Raw genomic sequence first — 13,224 nt, forward strand, 5'->3', positions numbered from 1 at the left:
CAGGGAAACCCGGGACAATGCCAAGGGAATCCCGAGATAACGCTAAACTGGGGCCGATTTCGGAACAAATCCGGGATATTCCTAAAGCAATCCCGAGATAACGCTAAACTGGGGCCGATTTCGGAAGAAATCCGGGATATTCCTGAAGCAATCCCGGGATAACGCCAAACTCAGGCCGATTTCCAGGGAAATCCGGAATAACGCCCAGGCCGCGCCTCCTCGCGGCCCTTAGCAACGCCCCTCACTCCCGTTGCTATGCGGAAGCACCGCCCCATTTGTCCCTCCGCGCTCTCCGTCCCTTCACCCCTCCCCTCTCGCCCCTCCCTCCTCTTCCCACCAATCAAACCGCACACGCGCCTCCTCTCCACCAATCACCGCGCGGCGCGCCTCTCGCTCCACCCAATGAGAAGCCGGCCCGCCTCTCCGCGCACGCGCAGTGCCCGCGGCGCGTCCCCGCGTGCAGCCGGCGCCGCCACCCTCATGTCGTGGCTGTTCGGGCTGAACCGCGGGGCCGCCCCGGGCGGCGGCGGGGACGCGGCTCCTCCGGGCACCGGCAGCGGCCTCTCGCTGCCGCCCGGCCCCGCTGCTGGCGGCGGCGGCGGTGCTGGAGGCGCCGGGGACCGTCAGACGCCCAAGGACAAATGGAGCAACTTCGACCCCACGGGCCTGGAGCGCGCGGCCAAGGCGGCGCGGGAGTTGGACGCGTCCCGTGCGTGAGGGGACGGGAGGGAGGGCTCGGAGGGGTGTGGGGGAAAGGGTCGGTGTGAAAAACAGCGTGTGTTTTATATTGGCTTTTCGCAAATATTCAAATGAATGTTTTGTGTTAGAAAGTTATGGGGTATTCATTCTCTTAATTAAATATGGTTTTAGGTTATAAAAAATTGTTTTTCACCCAGGCGGAATCTCCCGGGCAGCCCTTCCTGCCCTTCCCAGGAAGCAGAGCTTGGTCCCAGACTGTGAAAAACGCCAGTCGCTTGTTTTTAAAATTTTCAACGTTTAATAGTAATAAAATGGTTATAAAAATAAGAATACAGTTAGAGTAATCATAATTTGGACAATTTGAATTAGGACAATATGAGACAATTAAAAAAAAAGAGTTATGGATGACCAGGTACCTCTTTTTGGGCAGCACAGGCCCGAAAAAGGACCCAAATTAACAGAGGATTAACCCTTAAAAACAACAGCCTGTTGCATATTCATACACTTCATTAGTGATGCAGAAATTCCATTTCAACACAGGATTCTGTCTGGTCATCATCACCTTCCTCCTCTGAACCCCAACAGCGCCTTCAAGGCGGGAGGAAGTTCCTTTCTTCTGATAATGGAGCAATAAATTCTTTTCTCTGAAAGACTGATTGTGTGGAATCACTGCTCAGGTTTTGTGTCCAGGTTCTGAGCCCAATATATAAATCTGTGAGTTAGATCTCTAAGTTATATCTGGAGAAGGAATTCTTTTGTCTCCCTGCTCTGTGCACAGAGCTCCCCATCCTCTCATATGAATCCTAAACCCACACACTAAAGCAGCACAGAATGTGGAAAATAGAAAAACTAAAACCTGAGATATCAGCACAGAATCTGGAAAATAAAAAAATTAAAATGTACAGAATGTGAAAAATAGAAAAGCCAAAACCTGAGATATCAGTACAGAATTTGGAATAGAAAATAGAAAGTTAACACCTGAGACATCAGTGCAGAATCTAGAAAATAGAAAAGCTAAACCCTGAGATATCAGTACAGAATTTGGAATATGTAAAATCTAAAACCTGAGGCATCAGTATAGAACCTAAAATATAGAAAAGATAAGCCTGAGGCATCAGTACAGAATCTGGAAAATAGAAAAGTTAAAACCTAAGATATCTGTGCAGAATCTGGAAAATAGAAGAGTTAAAACCTGAGATATCAGGAAAGGATCTGGAAAATAGAAAAGCCAGAACCTGAATCTGGAAAATAGAAAATCTGGAGAACAGAATCTGGAAAATAGACGCATTAACACCTGAGATATCAGCACAGAATCTGGAGAATATAAAAGTTAAAATCTGTGATATCAGCACAGAATCTGGAAAATATGAAAGTTAAAATCTGTGATATCAGCACGGAATCTGGAGAATAGAAAAGTTAACACCTGAGATATCAGGAAAGAATCTGGAAAATAGAAAAGCCAAAACCTGAATCTGGAAAATAGAAAATCTGGGGAACATAATCTGGAAAATAGAAGCGTTAACACCTGAGATATCAGCACAGAATCTGGAAAATATAAAAGTTAAAATCTGCGATATCAGCACAGAATCTGGAAAATAGAAAAGTTAACACCTGAGGTATCTGTACAGAATCTGGAGAATATAAAAGTGAAAATCTGCGATATCAGCACAGAATCTGGAAAATAGAAAAGTTAAAATCTGCGATATCAGCACGGAATCTGGAGAATAGAAAAGTTAACACCTGAGCTATCAGCACAGAAATAAATAAATGGAGAATATAAAAGCCAGCCCTGATCCATGCCTGTCCCTTGTGTCCCCCCAGGCCATGCCAAGGACGCCCTGAGCCTGGCGCAGATGCAGGAGCAGACCCTGCAGCTGGAGCAGCAAACCAAACTCAAGGTGGGTTGGCATTCCCATCCTTGGCACCCTCAGGCTCTGCAGGGACAAATTCCAATCTTTGTGATGAATTTGTCTTTCTGTTCAGCTTCAGCAAATTGTGGTTATTTGCCTTTAGGAGGAAAAGAATGAGTAATTCTGGGAGGTGATCTCAGCTAATTTGGGTTATTCTGTCACGATTTTTGTGGTTTTGGATATCCCTGCTGGTTTTGGGGAGTGAACAGGGGTTTCTGGAGCTGTGACTGTGAGGGACAGACTTCTGTTTCTCTTGTAAAGGAATTTAGGGATTGTTTGGGTGTTGCTTGATCTCTTGGGTGTTTTTTTTAATTGTGTTTAATCCTGAAATGGCTGAATATGGTATTTCTTATCATTTCTTATCATTTTCTTCTCTTATTTCTTATCATATATCATTTCTTATCATCTGAATTCTTATTAGAATTCAGAATTTAATATTTTGTCACATTTTATTGTAATACTTTATTATTATATTATAATACTTTATTATAATATTATAATATCTTATTATAATATTTTAATATATTACTATCATTTCATTATAATACTTTGCTTCATCATAATTTTTTATAATAATATTTATGATAGCATATAATATAATTAGATTTTAATATATTACTATCACCTCATTATAATACTTTGCTTCATCATCATTTTTTATAATAATATTTATGATAACATATAATATAATTAGATTTATAATATACTAAAATATAATATTTAGTAACATTTTAGTATCATATTTTAGTATGTATATTATAATACTATATATTATATTATATTTAGTATATATAGTATAATACTATAATATTATACTATATTTTAGTATCATATTATAGTGTCATATTTTATTATTATGTTGTAGTATCATATTTTATTATCATAATTTATGACCCTATTTTATTACCATAATTTATTATAATATATATTATATATATTTATTTTATTTATATATATTTTAAAATTATTTATATTTACTATCATATTTTAACTTTCTTATGTCAGCGGTCATCTATTTTATTATTACATTATAGTATCACATTTTATTATCATAATTTATGACCATATTTTATCACCATAATTTATTATAATATATATTATATATATTTATTTTATTTATATATATATTTTAAAATTATTTATATTTACTATCATATTTTAACTTTCTTATGTCAGCGGTCATCTATTTTTTTATTACATTATAGTATCATATTTTATTATCATAATTTATGACCCTATTTTATTACCATAATTTATTATAATATATATTATATATATTTATTTTATTTATATATATATTTTTTAAAATTATTTATATTTACTGTCGTATTTTAACTTTCTTATGTCAGCGGTCATCTATTTTATTATTACATTATAGTATCATATTTTATTGTCATAATTTATGACCCTATTTTATTACCATAATTTATTATAATATATATTATATATATTTATTCTATTTATATATATATTTTAAAATTATTTATATTTACCGTCATATTTTAACTTTCTTATGTCAGTGGTCATCTATTTTATTATTACATTATAGTATCATATTTTATTATCATAATTTATGACCATATTTTATGATTATATATATTATATATATTATATGTATTTATTTTATTTATATATTTTTAATTATTTATATTTACTATCATATTTTAACTTTCTTATGTCAGTGGTCATCTTTTAAGGGTACCACTCTGAATACAGAGGGATTTATTGGAATGTGATTGTCAGTAGCATTTCTGTCCAGATGATCTGTGAATTTCTGGAGATGAAATTTCTGCGAATTTCTGGAGATTAAATTTCTGTGAATTCCTGGTGATGAAATTTCTGTGAATTTCTGGAGATTAAATTTCTGTGAATTTCTGGAGATGAAATTTCTGTGAATTTCTGGTGATTGAATTCTGCTTCTGCCCCAGGAGTACGAGGCTGCCATAGAGCAGCTGAAGAATGAGCAGATCCGGGTGCAGGCAGAGGAGAGAAGGAAAACTCTGAATGAAGAAACCAAACAGCACCAAGCAGTAAGGGAATGAGGGGGAAAAGGCAATGATGCATTCATTATCCCTTTCATTAATTATCCCTTTGTTAATTATCCCTTTTTGGGGAGAGGGGCTCTGGGGGTGCTCACAGGCTGAGCCCCTGTTGTGTCCTGGATTTGTGATGTTGAGCTGGAATTTGAATCCTCTGGGACTTTTTTGTTCCTAAGTTCTTGAACATCCAGAGGAATTGGATGCTCAAGAATTTGGGAACAAAAGTCCAAGAGTTAATTGTCCAATTAACAGTTTCTCTCTAGCAGCTTGGACTAAAGTCTAAGGGTTAATTGTCCAATTGATTTTCTCTCTTGCAGTTTCTCTCATTTTGTGTTTTTTGGGGTTTTCCTAAGGGGCTTTTCAGGGAAATGTTGAGAAATACTGATTTATCAACTGTTTATGTTAGCCTGGACAGTGAAATGGCTCTGAAGTTGTTTGGATTTCAGTCTTAAGTATTTTATTTCTTCTGAATTAAACAGGAAAAAATATCTTGAGGAGAAGTGATGCAAATCTGAGTTGTTGTGAGCAGTGTTGGTTTGTTTTAGCTTGAGTGCCTGACGTGGCAATAACCCTGAAACAGGGAAAACAAAGGCTGGCCTAAATGTTAAAAGTTAAATTGTGGGGATTTCTTGCTCTGAGAGCACAGGAGAGGAGGGAATTGATTCATTTTAATGGAATTTCCAGTTTGCTAGAGCTGTTCATTTGGCACGTGGTGCTTTTACCCTGGCAGGGTTTGGACTTTGAGCAGGGCTGGCCCAGGGAGCAGCTGCACTCTCAGGGCTTGGTTCTTCACCTCCTGCTGCTCACAGGGCACCACTGGAGCTCACAGCAAACTCAAAGATTCTTGGTAAACAACCAAAACCAACGTGGTTTATTCCAACTTGTTGAGGAGATCATTCCCAAGCTGTTGTGCTGTGTTTGGAATAGGGAATGGTGTCACCCCCTGACCTGTGGATCCTCAGCCCCCTTCCAGTTCATGGAGATGATTTGGGTTTATTTGGAGCTGCAGTGATTGATAAGAGCAATTAATGAGGAATGAGTAAATCTTCATCAGAACCATCAGCACATCCTGCCAGTTCTATTGCTTGCAGTCTCCAGTCCTGATAATGTGGTTTAGAACATGAAAACTTTATTTTTCCCACTGAAATCTCCTTTTGTGGGCCAAGAAACCTTTGCTCTTTATTTTGGCATCTGTGATACCATAAAATTAAGTCAGACTGTAGAGATTCCTCAGCACAGAGAAATTTTTGCTGCTGACTGACGATATTCACATTCAAATCCAGGATAACTTTTTATTTGTGTGGATTTCCCCATTTTATTTGGGTTTTTTTACATCCTGAACCTCATTTCCCTGAGGAGCAGGCAAAGAAAGCTTTGCTTTTTATTTTGGAATCTGTGATGCCATAAAATGAAGTCAGATTGTAGAGATTTCTCAGCACAGAGAAATTTTTGCTGCTGACTGACGATACTCACATTCAAATCCAGGATAACTTTTTATTTGTGTGGATTTCCCCATTTTATTTGCTTTTTTCCCTCTGAACCTCGTTTCCCCCAGGAGGTTTTTAACTGCCTAATCTGTGTATTTTATTTTGTTTTTTGAAGAGAGCCCAGTACCAGGACAAGCTGGCCCGGCAGCGCTACGATGAGCAGATGAGACAGCAGGTAGGGTAGGGTGGGGTGGGGTAGGGTGGGGGTTCCTGCACTAATCCAGCTGGGAATGGGCTGGGAGCCCCCTGAAATCCCAGAGATGCTCTGGAGCTGTGCCCTGTCCTGCTGGGCACTGCTTATCTCTGTTATCAGCATCAACACTGCACATCAATGCTGGGCACTGGGGCAAAGCAGCAGCTTGGGGTCAGGAGGAGAAATGTGGGAGGTGGGGAGAGGAAAACACACTTCAACCTTGGAAATATTTGTGAAGGCTACCCTAGAACAGACCAGACAGATTGAAAGAATAAAACAGGGATTTATGAAAAGTTTCTCCTCAATGGATCCACCTTGGGCAGCACAAGAGCCCGGCCAGGGCTGCACCCAAGATGAACCAAAATGGTCCCAGAATGATCCCAGGGTGAACCAAAATGGTCCCAAAATGAACCCAAGATGAACCAAAATGGTCCCAAAATGAACCCAGGATGAACCAAAATGGTCACAGAATGAACCCAGGGTGAACCAAAATGGTCCCAAGATGAATCAAAATGGTCCCAAAAAATGGATGATGGGTCACAAAATTATCAATTTTAGTCCATTTACATTTTGGAGTGAATTGTCCCATTCCAGCTTTAGCCCCTGCAGTCCCATCCCTGTTTTTCTCTCTCCAGCCCACGGTGTTTGTGCTCCTGGGCTGAGATTTGGATCATTTGTCCTTGGTGCCCAGCTGGAGCAGGAATTGTTTTGTCTCCCTGCTCTGTGCACAGAGCTCACCATCCCATGATACGAAGCCCAGACCCACACACTAAAGCAGCACAGAATGTGAAAAATAGAAAAACCAAAACCTGAGGCATCAGTACAGAATTTGGAAAATAGAAAATCCAAACCCTGAGGCACCAGTAGCACTTCAGTTTACAATTGTTGGAATCATTACAACATCAGCATCTCTTTTGCTCTCATCTCTCCCTGTAGCAACTTGCTAACGAGGAGAACCTGAGGAAGCAGGAGGAGTCTGTGCAGAAGCAGGAGGCCATGAGGCGAGGTGAGGGTTTTGTTCAGGCTGTGAGGACATGTGGGGTCCTTGTGCTGCTCTTGGTGTCCATTTGATGTCACATCAATTCCAGGAGGTAAATTCCAATTGCTCCCAAGGTTTGCTTTAGAAAGGGCTGCACTCCTGAACATCTCCCCTGCCACTGCTGGATTTTCCAGTGAACTGTAAGCATCTCCTGAAATTCTGATTTCATACTGGAATTCTGATTTCATACAGGAATTCTGATTTCATACCTGAAATTCTGATTTCATACCTGGAATTCTGATTTCATACTTGAAATTCTGATTTCGTACTGGAATATTTATTTCGTACCTGAAATTCTGATTTCATACTGGAATTCTGATTTCATACCTGGAATTCTGGTTTGATACTGGAATTCTGATTTCATACTGGAATTCTGATTTTGTACCTGAAATTCTGATTTCATACCTGAAATTCTGATTTCATACTGAAATTCTGATTTCATGCCTGGAATTCTGATTTCATACAGGAATTCTGATTTCATACCTGAAATTCTGATTTCGTACCTGGAATTCTGATTTCGTACCTGAAATTCTGATTTCATACAGGAATTCTGATTTCATACCTGAAATTCTGATTTCATACTGAAATTCTGATTTCATACTGGAATTCTGATTTCATACCTGAAATTCTTATTTCCTACCTGAAATTCTGGTTTCATACTTGAAATTCTGATTTCGTACTGGAATATTTATTTCGTACCTGGAATTCTGATTTCATGCCTGGAATTCTGATTTCATACAGGAATTCTGATTTCATACCTGGAATTCTGATTTCATACAGGAATTCTGATTTCATACAGGAATTCTGATTTCATACTGAAATTCTGATTTCATACTGGAATTCTGATTTCGTACCTGAAATTCTGATTTCATACCTGAAATTAATTCTGATTTCATACTGGAATTCTGATTTCATACTGGAATTCTGATTTCATACTTGAAATTCTGGTTTCCTACCTGAAAATCTGATTTCATACTGGAATTCTGATTTCATACCTGGAATTCTGATTTCATACTGAAATTCTGATTTCATACTGAAATTCTGATTTCATACAGGAATTCTGATTTCATACTGGAATTCTGATTTCATACCTGAAATTCTGATTTCATGCCTGGAATTCTGATTTCATACTGGAATTCTGATTTCATACCTGGAATTCTGATTTCATACCTGGAATTCTGATTTCATACTGGAATTCTGATTTCATACTGGAATTCTGATTTCGTACCTGAAATTCTGATTTCATACAGGAATTCTGATTTCATACCTGAAATTCTGATTTCATACCTGAAATTCTGATTTCATACAGGAATTCTGATTTCATACCTGAAATTCTGATTTCATACAGGAATTCTGATTTCATGCCTGAAATTCTGATTTCATACTTGAAATTCTGATTTCATACAGGAATTCTGATTTCATACCTGAAATTAATTCTGATTTCATACTGGAATTCTGATTTCATACTGAAATTCTGATTTCATACTGGAAATTCTGATTTCATACCTGGAATTCTGATTTCATACTGGAATTCTGATTTCATACAGGAATTCTGATTTCATACCTGAAATTCTGATTTCACACTTGAGGAGAGGAGAGGATTATTTCACTCCTGAATTTCTCATTCATCCTCCCTTCACACAATTCCATGTTTGACATAACAGCGCTTCCAGAATCCCCTTTGGAACCGTTTTGCTCCTCTTCCTTCCAGTCCACAGCACCTTCCCTGGGCTTTTCCTTCTCCCAGGCCACACTTTGACCTCTGTGCTGTTTTATTTCCCCCCAGCCACGGTGGAGAGGGAGATGGAGCTGCGGCACAAGAACGAGATGCTGCGGGTGGAGGCGGAGGCGCGGGCGCGCGCCAAGGCCGAGCGCGAGAACGCCGACATCATCCGCGAGCAGATCCGCCTCAAGGCGGCCGAGCACCGCCAGACCGTGCTCGAGTCCCTCAGGTGGGGCTGGGGGGGCTCTGGCTGTGGGGGGAGCTGGGGTTTGTGCCTCTGGAGCTGCTTCAGGTGTGTGGGAGAACCTGGGGTTTGTTCCTCTGAGGAATTTCAGCCCAGTGCTTTTCCAAGTGTGGGAAGAACCTGGGGTTTGTGCCTCTGGTGCTTCTACACGTGTTGGAGGACCTGGGGTTTGTTCCTCTGGAGGTGCTCCAAGTGTGGGAGAACCTGGGGTTTGTGCCTCTGGAGGTGCTTCAGGTGTGTGGGAGAACCTGGGGTTTGTGCCTCTGGAGCTGCTCCAAGTGTGGAGAACCTGGGGTTTGTGCCTCTGGAAGTGCTCCAAGTGTGGGAGAACCTGGGGTTTGTTCCTCTGAGGAATTTCAGCCCAGTGCTTCTCCAAGTGTGAGAGAACCTGGGGTTTGTGCATCTGGTGCTTCTACACATGTTGGAGGACCTGGGTTTGTTCCTCTGGAGGTGCTCCAAGTGTAGGAGAACCTGGGGTTTGTTTCTCTGAGGAATTTCAGCCCGATGCTTCTCCAGGTGTGGAGAAAACTGGGGTTTGTGCCTCTGGAGGTGCTCCAGGTGTGTGGGAGAACCTGGGGTTTGTGCCTCTGGAGCTGCTCCAAGTGTGGGAAGAACCTGGGGTTTGTGCCTCTGGAGGTGCTCTGTGTGTGTGGGAGAACCTGGGGTTTGTTCCTCTGAAGCTTCTCCAAGTGTGGGGGAAACTGGGGTTTGTTCCTCTGGAGGTGCTCCAAGTGTGGGAGAACCTGGGGTTTGTTCCTCTGGAGGTGCTCCAAGTGTGGGAGAACCTGGGGTTTGTGCATCTGGAGCTGCTCCAAGTGTGGGAGAACCTGGGGTTTGTTCCTCTGGAGCTGCTCCAAGTGTGGGAGAACCTGGGGTTTGTTCCTCTGAAGCTTCTCCAAGTGTGGGAGAACCTGGGGTTTGTTCCTCTGGAGCTGCTCCTTGTGTGTCCCAGCACGTGGGAGGAGCTGGGGTTTGTTCCTCTGAGGAATTTCAGGCTGGCGCTTCTCCAAGCGTGTCCCCACACACAGGAGAACCTGGGATTTGTTCCTCTGGAGCTGCTCCACGTCTGGGAGGACCTGGGCTTTGTTCCTCTGAGGAATTTCAGCCTGGTGCTTGTCCCACGTGTGGGAGAACCTGGGGTTTCTTCCTCTGGTACAGTTTCTCTCCCAGCCTGTGGGAGTTTGTTCCTCTAAGGAATTGCTCCACATGTGGAAGAATCTGGGGTTTGTTCCTTGAGGAATTTCAGCCTGGTGCTTCTCCAAGTGTGTCCCTACACATGGGAGAACCTGGAGTTTGTTTCTCTGGAGGTGCTCTGTGTTTGGGGGGAAACTTTGAGGTTGTTCCTCTGGTGCTTCTCCACGTGTCCCAACATCTGGGAGAACCTGGGCTTTGTTCCTCTGGAGCTGCTCCACGTCTGGGAGAACCTGGGGTTTGTTCCTCTGGAGCTTCTCCAAGTGGGAGAGGATCTGGGGTTTGTTTCTCTGAGGAATTTCTCCACGTGTCCCAACATCTGGGAGAACCTGGGATTTGTTCCTCTGGAGCTGCTCCAAGTGTAGGAGAACCTGGGGTTTGTTCCCTTGAGGAATTTCAGCCTGGTGCTTCTCCAAGTGTGGGAGAACCTGGGGTTTGTTCCTCTGGTGCTTCTCCAAGTGTGTCTCCATATATGGGAAATCCTGGGGTTTGTTCCTCCAAGGAATTGCTCCACTGTGGGAGGACCTGGGCTTTGTTCCTCTGAGGAATTCAGTGTTGTGTGACCTCTCATGTCTCGCTACATTGTCACTGAAATAGCAACCAGAGATATTCAGGGTGATACAATTTTTCTAACAAATTATTTCAGATCTTTTCCTCTGGTCCTGGAGCTCTGAGAACCCTTCAGCTCTTTCAGGTCCCCTCAGTTCTTTCAGAACATCCATCACAAAGCTCTCCTGCACTTTGGCTCCTCAGGGCTGGCTGTGTAGCTTTGGAATTGGCTCATTTTAGATCCTCTATAATATTGAACAAAAAAAGCTTTAAATACCTCCAATCCAGCACAAATAATGCATTAAATTAAATTGATACCATCTTAGAGTCAGGTGCTTTTCTGGACTTAATCCCAGCTCAGTGTAGGCATCAGATGATTGTAAATATATTTTCAGATTATAAATATATTTTCAGATTATTATAAATGTATTTTCAGATGATTATAAATATATTTTCAGATTATTATAAATGTATTTTCAGATGATTATAAATGTATTTTCAGATGATTATAAATATATTTTCAGATGATTATAAATATTACAAATATTTTCCCATGTTCACATTCCAATTCTGAGGTGAACCCTTAGCTTTGACTCGTTCTGAAGCTGAACAAGTTTAATACAATCTGAAATCCTGTTTTAAAATGTATCAAATCACTGAATTCCCTTTTTCTCCTGCTGTTTGTTTGCCACAGGACAGCTGGGATGCTCTTTGGGGAAGGATTCCGTGCTTTTGTGACGGACTGGGATAAAGTCACAGCCACGGTAAGCTTGGCAAACCTGGCAGAAACTTCCAGAAAAGCCAGCTTGGAAATGTGTGTTAAACTCTGATTGTGTCACAGCTTCCAATCCAATTTTGATGTAGCCCAGAGAGCACTTGGAGAACTGCTCTGTGTGCTGAATAAATGGATTAAAAGCCAGAGCAGCATCTTTTCACAGGACAAAAGGGCTTGGCAGTGGAATCTTGGGGACACAAAGTTGTTCCTCAGTGTAAAACTTAAAACAACAGTGAAAATATATTTTTGGTAGCTGGTTAAAATAGAAATTCTGCTTTAAATCAGCCACCACCATCTGCTCCACCCTCTGATTTTTAATACACACAAAAAGGCTGATACAAAACCTCCTTTGCCTGAGAGCTGTGGGGAGAACAGGAGAAACTTTGAGTGGCTCCTTTTGTCATCTGCAGCCTTCAGAGCCCTTTGGAGATCTGTGCTTGACCCTCATACAAATTGTCATTTTTGCTGCTGACATGTTCTTCTCTTGGGAATTTGGGACATTTAGCTTTAAAAAAAAAAAAAAGAAAAGAAAAAGGCAAGTGTATTTTTGGAAAGGAGATAACACAGCTGGAAATCATTTTTTTTGTTGCTTTAAAAAGTTTGGCATTACTATAAGGTAAGAACCAGTTATCTTAAGGTTCTTGTAAATGAAACCTGAATTTTCAGCTCTAAGTGCTGCTCTTTGTCTACCTCCTCCCAGCCAAGCAGTAATTCCCATTCCATGGTGACCATTCCCATTCCATGGTGACAATTCCCATTCATGGTGATAATTCCCATTCCATGGTGACAATTCCCATGGTGGCAATTCCCCTTCCCATGGTGATAATTCCCATGGTGACAATTCCCATTCCATGGTGGCAATTCCAATTCCCATGGTGACAATTCCCATTCCCATGGTGGCCATTCCCATTCCCATGGTGGCCATTCCCATTCCCAGGGTGACAATTCCCATTCCCATGGTGACAATTCCCATTCCCATGGTGGCCATTCCCATTCCGTGGTGACAATTCCCATTCCCATGGTGACAATTCCCATTCCATGGTGACAATTCCCATGGTGACAATTCCCATTCCCATGGTGACAATTCCCATTCCATGGTGACAATTCCCATTCCCATGGTGGCAATTCCCATTCCCTTGGTGACCATTCCCATTCCATGGTGACAATTCCCATTCCATGGTGACAATTCCCATTCCCATGGTGACAATTCCCATTCCCATGATGGTCATTCCCATGGTGACAGTTCCCATTCCATGGTGACAATTCCCATTCCCATGGTGACAATTCCCATGATGACAATTCCCATTCCATGGTGACAATTCCCATGGTGACAATTCCCATTCCCATGGTGACAATTCCCATGATGACAATTCCC

General features: G+C 41.4%; 2 protein-coding genes across 2 annotated transcripts in view; one reads left to right on the forward strand and one right to left on the reverse strand.

Annotated features, from left to right (window-relative positions):
• The window catches only part of AURKAIP1 (aurora kinase A interacting protein 1), a 180,256-nt gene that overhangs the window by 80,494 nt on the left and 86,538 nt on the right, over window positions 1–13,224 (reverse strand). The gene's annotated exons all lie outside the window — the stretch shown is intronic.
• Window positions 427–13,224, forward strand: part of ATAD3A (ATPase family AAA domain containing 3A) — a 43,747-nt gene continuing 30,949 nt past the window's right edge. Inside the window, exons 1-7 of the mRNA XM_074558312.1 lie at window positions 427–709; window positions 2,521–2,597; window positions 4,538–4,639; window positions 6,251–6,310; window positions 7,265–7,334; window positions 9,154–9,319; window positions 11,769–11,838. Coding sequence (XP_074414413.1) covers window positions 481–709; window positions 2,521–2,597; window positions 4,538–4,639; window positions 6,251–6,310; window positions 7,265–7,334; window positions 9,154–9,319; window positions 11,769–11,838 — 774 coding nt within the window. The 5' untranslated portion in view covers window positions 427–480. The remainder of the gene's footprint in view (window positions 710–2,520; window positions 2,598–4,537; window positions 4,640–6,250; window positions 6,311–7,264; window positions 7,335–9,153; window positions 9,320–11,768; window positions 11,839–13,224) is intronic.

Source organism: Zonotrichia albicollis, chromosome 25 (assembly GCF_047830755.1).
Source record: "Zonotrichia albicollis isolate bZonAlb1 chromosome 25, bZonAlb1.hap1, whole genome shotgun sequence".
Classification (NCBI taxonomy): Eukaryota; Metazoa; Chordata; class Aves; order Passeriformes; family Passerellidae; genus Zonotrichia; species Zonotrichia albicollis.